Consider the following 7198-nt stretch of genomic DNA (forward strand, 5'->3'; position numbering starts at 1 on the left):
ACTAATAATATACTCCATCCGTCCCCGATTAAGAGTCACACTTTTCCATTTCGGTCCGTTCCCAATTAAGAGTCACACTTCATTTTTACCATAAATAGTAAGTAGGTCACACATTCCATTAACTCAATTCACTCACATTTTATTATAAAATCAATAAAAAAAATGAATCCCACATTCTACTAACTTTTTTAACCAACTTTTCTTTACATTTCTTAAAATTCGTGTCCAGTTAAAGTGTGATTCCTAATCGGGGACGGAGAAAGTATTATAGAGGCAGCACTCCCACCCCAAAGCAAAGCACGCTACAATGTTTAGAGAGGGAAAAAAACACAACAATTTCATCCCCATTCTTCCCTCCTCTCTTTCTCTCTCACGCACCACTCACACACTCTTCGCACACCACAATCTCAGCTCTCCACCTCACCAATCACGGAGACCCCACCGATCTCTCGCTCTCCCCTAAACCTCAAACTTCAAACCCTCCATAAATCTCTCCCCCCAATTTTTCCCTTGAGCAATGCCAGCTTCCTCCTCAGGTAGCTCTTTATAAACCCCGAAATTCTACTTTCTTACTGCCTCAATTTGCGTGTGCGCACTTCTGATTTATTGTGGAGGACTTGAGATTGATGACTCTTTTACGTTTTTTGCGTCGATTGGTATGCGTGTTTGTGAAATCTTGCAAATCCCCATTCACATTTTCTATGCCCTGTGACTTGTTTCTAAACAGTGAAGTTTAGCTTCTTCATTTTAAAATGCGGGTAGCATCGAATTATTGGTTCCAATTGAAATGCAATTTGCTATTTTTATTGTGTTTGCTACAAACTTTAGGTTTTCTCCTTTTCTTTACTTGAGAGTAGACTTTGCTCATGAAAATATTGAAAACTCATGCAGGATTCATGTTAGAATGTGAAATGCGATATTTCAATCATAAATCAATTTTAAAATCAAGTTGCTAGGTTTTGAAAAAGGTTTTATATATTAGCCATTGCTTTACTCGTGAAACCTACAAAAACTGGATGCCATTCTATTTGCTTATTTTTCTTCCCTTTATGCTTGCATCCTCTTCTTAAGAAGCAAGAGCAAGGTGGAGAAAGCGGAAAAGGGATAACTCAGTGGCGCGCAAGTCTAAACTGAAAGAGCATGATGATGACATACTTAATGATAACGATGACGATGATGACCCAGATCTGGACCCCCCACAGAACCATCTGGAAAGTGAAGACGATCCTCAAATTCGTAGTTCTGATAGGACAGCCCAGATTACAGGAGAGAAAGGGGATGAAAAGCTAGTTGCTGGTGGACTGAAGTTATGTGAGTTTCCAGTTGCTATTAAGAGGGTGATAAATAGGCCCCACTCATCTGTCTTCCGAATTGTGGAGTTTGAGAGGGCTGCAAGATATGGGGATGGCATAGGCCTAGGGCAGAGTAGGGTGCCGGTGTTGGAGAATATTTCTTATCGGCAGCTGCAGGCACTTTCTGCAGTGCCTCGAGACAATCCTGCTCTTTTAGGGGTTCCCTCAGAGGAGACTGCAAGTGCTAGTGGGGGTGGTTCATATGTGATCAGGCCACCTAGGATAGTCGCTGGCAGTGGTGTTACTAAAAGGCTCGGGAGCGCAGGTCGTGTTCATGTTGTCCCAGTACATTCAGGTCGGTTCAATTTCTTTCACTAGTGTTTGTATATTTATTGTATTAACTTGAGTTTATTCCATTCGTCTATCATGCTTGGCAACTAGGAGTGCTATTCAAATTTGATTCTAAACGAATATAGTTCAGATTAATTTACAATTGGTTTGTAAACATGTAGGTTTTCTTCTTACGCATGCAATTAATATTCCAAGTTAACTCGTTATTCCGAAATAGTTCTGGATCTAAATAATTGGATTGTTAACTTCAATGAACTGCACACAAAATTGTTTGTAGCATTCAATTTTTGTTTGAGTATTTAATAATCTAATTTGGTTTAAGGTCGTAGTGTAGTAGTCGGCTATATGAACTGAGCATAATTTCAAGTTTCAACAAGGATTCACGGGTCATCTCCTTTAGTTTATATGGTTAAAAATAGTTTGGCTTGGTTAACTCAATGTGGGACATGGACATCTTCCTATATGATTGTAGACGCTTCATATTCAAAATTTATAATACATCTCCAACATTTACTTTTTTTGGAAGTTTTATTGTTGTGTAGCATAATTTGGGCATCTATCTTATACGTTGGTTCTGGTCACCTTATTAGCGACTAGAGACTATTCTGCTTTTTGTGGAAGTTAATAACTAACTAGTTTTATGTTTATTAAAATTCCTACGGTGTAGTTCAGTCAGTGTGATATAAATTACTCTGAACTTGAAGCATATATGCCTGCCTACCCTTCCCCTATATGCTTTTCTGGAATAGCTTATGTAGCTGTCCAAGTCATTATTCATCTTACCATAATCTATGTTTCCTGAAAATAGACTATTCCATTTCTGATTCTTGGTTCTAATGCCATTATTTTATACAGAATGGTTTTCACCAAATTCAGTGCATAGATTGGAGAGACAAGTGGTTCCACATTTTTTTTCTGGAAAATCCACAGAACATACACCTGAAAAGTATATGGAATGTCGGAATTTCATTGTTGCTATGTATATGGAAAACCCTGAAAAGAACCTAGCTGTGGCTAACTGTCAGGGCCTAGAAGCTGGTATTGATAATGAGGACTTAACTCGAATTTTTAGGTTTCTGGATCACTGGGGGATTATCAACTATTGTGCAACTCCTCCTAAGCATGAGGCCCCAAAGGGTGGAACTTACTTGTGTGAGGATTCAAATAACGAACTTCACGTCCCTTTGTCTGCTTTGAAATCTATAGACAGCTTAATCAAGTTTGACAAGCCAAAATGTAGGCTGAAGGCAACTGATGTTTATCCAGAACTTGCATGTCAGCAGGAAGAGGATTCTGACATTGACAGTGCTATTAGAGAAAAATTATCCGAGCATCAATGCAACTGTTGTTCACGACCTATTCCTGCAGTGTACTACCAGTCGCAGAAGGAGGTAAATGTAATATTTTTTGCAATTGGCATATCATACACTAAGCATAAGTGTTAAATACTGTGCACTTTTCCTTATTTTTGGTGTCCTGCCTCTCCTTACAGCAGTATGGACATGGTACTGTTTGTATGCTGTCCATAGTTTGGATTGCCCAAAGCCACAAATAAAGGTGTCTTTTTATTCCTGATGTATAGATGAGCTTGCACCAAGCAATCTTCCCTTCTACCCTGGAAAGAGTAAAGCTGTGATAGTATTAATTTTTTATAAGGATAATTTGTGTATTAAAGTAGCTTAACACGTGTTATTGATAATTGCACTCAACAATATTGAATAAAAAGATGCATATTGCATAGTTTGTAGAGAGCAGGAATGTGATCAGTCTTTTGTGTGTGTGGCTGACCCTTGATCTTGATAGGTTGATGCGAGACTCTGTTTGGATTGCTATCATGAGGCAGGATTCATTGCTGGTCACTCTAGCCTTGATTTTATGAAAGAGAATTCCACGAAAGATTATGGAGACCTGGACGGGGATAGTTGGTCTGACCAGGAAACGTTGCTGCTTCTTGAGGGAATGCAGCTTTATAATGAGAATTGGAATAAAATTGCAGAGCATGTTGGCTCCAAATCAAAAGCACAGTGCATTCTCCATTTTGTCCGTCTTCCTCTGGATGGCGCTCCACTGGACAGTATTGATGTTCCAAGCACATCTGGTTCGTCGAATTTGAGCAATCATGAAAGATCAGAGCCAATTTCAAATGGTTGGGGCCAATGTCTAAGTTATATTTTCTGCATAATATGGAGTTCTATAAATTAAGTTTGGCATTAACTCTTGACACAGGAATCTGCTTGGAAGGGGAAGATACTGAAAGAAAATTTCCTTTCTCAAGCTCTGGAAACCCAGTGATGTCTCTGGTATTGCTCATGAAGTATGCTTGTTTGTTTATATTAAGTGTCTTTCCTCACCTTGTCACCACTTCCTTTTTTTACTCCATGTGCGGGTTTTTGTCTTCTGCCCCATCCGTAATCGTTTTAGTGTCTACTTCCTGGGAATACTGTAATGACATGATTCCTTTATTATTCATCTCTTTTGTTCTCACAAATATATCTTATCATGTTTGTTCCTTGCACATCTTGGATTCCTGATTGTTGAAATTACCATTCTCTTAGGGACTTAAAACTGAAACCCTAAATCTGTTCTATGATATCTATTTCGTTTCTTCCTGCCCATCTTGCTGTGGCACAACTGAAAACATTTTGATGGGTCAGAACTGAAAATTTTCTGTAGATTTTCATGTGATGGTTATGGAAGCTTCTCAGATTCACCTTAACTTGTTTCTGGAAATATCACTGCTATGCACTGTATAATCTGAAGCTCCATTTTCATCCTTGTACTCATGTATATGCGTCCAATGTCGTTAGAAGCTCGGAATTTCTGCTGCATACTAATTTGTTTAAGCATGTCCTTATAATCAACCTGATGTTCTTATAGGTGGCGTTTCTTGCTTCTGCATTGGGGCCAAGAGTGGCTGCAGCCTGTGCCCATGCATCTTTGGGTTCATTGTCTAAGGAGAGTAGCAAAGAAGGGAGTCCTGGAGGTACGTGTAGCTAATCTTTTGTTGGCCTTTAATTTCTCCTATTAATACTACTGAAATTCATTCCGTGAAGGTTCTTTGAGCCAACATGATGCTGAAGGTGCTACACTATCTGCTGAAAAAGTGATCTCTGCGGCCGAAGATGGCCTTGCTGCAGCAGCTATGAAGGCAAAGCTTTTTGCTGATCATGAAGAGCGTGAAATCCAGCGGTTATCTGCTAATATTATTAACCATCAGGTACTATCCTTGCAATGATTATGTATAATCTTATGGTCGGTTTTGCTGAAAGCTTTCGTTATGCACTTATGCTATGTTGAAAGCTTTAGATGCTCTACTCAGCTCATATTGATTGCAATACCATCTTCCATTGCTTAAGAAATTAAAACTACTTCTTTCGTCTTGCTTCGGCTCAACTTCTATTCCTGCCACAATGTTCCTTATATGTAGGCCAATTTGTTTTCTTCATTCCGAAATTGGCACTTTTATGATGGTGATGTCTCATGATGCAATGTATGTTGACATATGGTACTGCATCGATTGTTCTTTCAGTTAAAGCGATTGGAGCTAAAGTTGAAGCAGTTTGCAGAAATTGAAACATTGCTAATGAGAGAATGTGAGCAGATGGAAAGGACAAGGCAGAGGATTGCTGCCGAACGGGCCCTTGTGATGTCGGGACAGTTTGGTTCTGCTGGGGTGCAACGGCCAATGGGGCTGCCAGGTGTCAGTAATTGTAATTCTGCTATGAACAATTATGCAGGAAATAGACAGCACGTTCAAGGCTCCCAGCAACCTTTCGTTCCTGGATACGGAAACAACCAACCCATACATCCTCACATGTCCCTGATGCAGCAGCAGCAGCAGCAGCAACAACAACAACAACAACAACAACAACAACAACAGCAGGGAATGTATGGTCTGGGTCCTAGGTTGCCCCTTTCAGCTATACATCCATCTTCTTCAGCCTCTAATACCATGTTTAACCCGACATCAAATTCTCAGCCATCTCTCGGCTATCCAATGCTCAGACCACTATCTGGGACTAAATCTGGTTTAGGCTAGGGGGAGGATGATAACTACATATTGATACGCGCCTGGAGTTGGATCGTTTCTTGAGCTTAGGTGTACCATACTGAAAGAGTCGAAAATGGAGAAAGGACGTTTTCTTGAACCTTTGGTTTTGTGTAGACTTGCATGGAATGGAGTGGGGGCTAACCTGTACCCCCTGGTGCAGCTTGATGTGCAAACCTGAGATTGCATGGATCAACTGCTTGGATATGAAAAGATTTGAGATTCGAACAACTAATTGATTGTGACCATATTACTAATTAGATGAGGAAAGGCAAGTGGGTTATTAGGAATGTACTACTATTCAGCTGTACAGATTATGAAAATTGCATGAATCAATGAAATTGCCTGTGATGGGTTTTAAATTTTTAGTATTTGGTATGGCTCCTTATCTGAATAATAGTACTCTTTTATCCTTGATGGTTCAAATTTGCATGACACATTTGCTAAATTGGCACTGTTCAGATCCTGTAGCAGTTCATCTTATTTCCATGTTCAAGGTATAAGAGGTAATATCTGCACTGCACGTGTACCATTTAACATGCGAAGTTTACAATTGAAGTATTGTCTCTTTTTTATAGAGGAAATAGTAGTATGGTGTTAAGGGAGGGCTTCCCTTAATGCAATTCCTCGAACAAGAAACAGGTACCGTAGACAACCCGAGCGCCCAAGAGCTTTGGGTCGGCGGTATCTTCCGGCGATAAAGGAGCTGAGCGCGAGAGAGATTCTCATCGGCAGCGTGAGAGATACGGTTTCTTGTTGCACAATTTAGTGGGCCGTCAAATATGATTTCATTAATTTTGGAAGAATAATGAAATAACCTTATTTATAATATCTAAGACCCTAGGGTTGGTTCGACTTAACCTATACGTCCGGGAAAGAACCAACTAAGAAAACCCGAACGGAGCTTATAAAACGCTCGACTCAAATAATAGTTCGAAAATTACAATTAAATAGCAAAAAGGAAATTAAAGATAAACAATAACTAACTAAGGAATTACTCGCTATTTAGCGATGTAATTCACGAACTTCTGCGGCTGCGTCAGCTTGTCCCTCGGTCGCAGAGTCCTTGTCGTTGACACGGCTGCCGGCGTAGCCTCCTTCCCGGCCGTGTCGTCCTCAGAAGAACCTGCTGCTTCCTCTTCCCCTGGCTCCTCTGTTTCGGGATTGGTTGCTGGTTCCACGAGGGTGCTTGGGATGGTCTTATCAACTCCCCCCGGTTAAGAGCTTCCGGATGACAGCTAGAGGTTCCCATGTCGGAGCATCAACGCCGTCTGACCAACGAACCAGAACATGCTCCTCAGTTGTGCCATTGATGCACATGATCTGAGAATCGAGGAAGCGTACCGGCCGCACGATGGGCCTATCGCCCTTGAACTCCTTTGGCAGATCCATATGGGTGGAGTATGTCCATCAGCGACGAAATCGCGCTGCAAACTAACATGGAAAACATTGTGAATCCTACTACCTTCTGCCAGCTTTAAACGATAGGCCACCGGTCCCACTCGTT

General features: G+C 40.7%; 1 protein-coding gene across 2 annotated transcripts; it reads left to right on the top strand.

Moving 5' to 3' along the window:
* Window positions 1–315: 315 nt before the first annotated feature.
* On the top strand, window positions 316–6059 carry LOC125185136 (SWI/SNF complex subunit SWI3C-like). Of its 2 annotated transcripts, none has more exons than XM_048081630.1 (8): window positions 316–536; window positions 1072–1647; window positions 2499–3034; window positions 3447–3789; window positions 3870–3943; window positions 4521–4626; window positions 4697–4860; window positions 5173–6059. In XM_048081630.1, exons 1-8 carry the CDS (start codon window positions 518–520, stop codon window positions 5680–5682), a joined length of 2328 nt encoding a protein of 775 aa, XP_047937587.1. In that variant the 5' UTR covers window positions 316–517; the 3' UTR covers window positions 5683–6059. The 2 variants fall into 2 exon arrangements, with proteins under 2 accessions (XP_047937587.1, XP_088921274.1); XM_089065148.1 differs by having other exon boundaries at window positions 1075–1647.
* The last annotated feature ends 1139 nt before the right edge of the window (window positions 6060–7198 follow it).

Source organism: Salvia hispanica, chromosome 1, assembly GCF_029641045.1.
Source record: "Salvia hispanica isolate PSC_SH4W2 chromosome 1, Shi_PSC_v1, whole genome shotgun sequence".
Lineage (NCBI taxonomy): Eukaryota > Viridiplantae > Streptophyta > Magnoliopsida > Lamiales > Lamiaceae > Salvia > Salvia hispanica.

Bases quoted from the DNA above. Each gene is read 5' to 3' on its own strand.
- LOC125185136 (XM_048081630.1), top strand. The intron at 1,648-2,498 runs GTCGGTTCAATT...TATTTTATACAG, and splicing joins TGTTGTCCCAGTACATTCAG to AATGGTTTTCACCAAATTCA. The intron at 3,790-3,869 runs GTTGGGGCCAAT...CTCTTGACACAG, and splicing joins ATCAGAGCCAATTTCAAATG to GAATCTGCTTGGAAGGGGAA.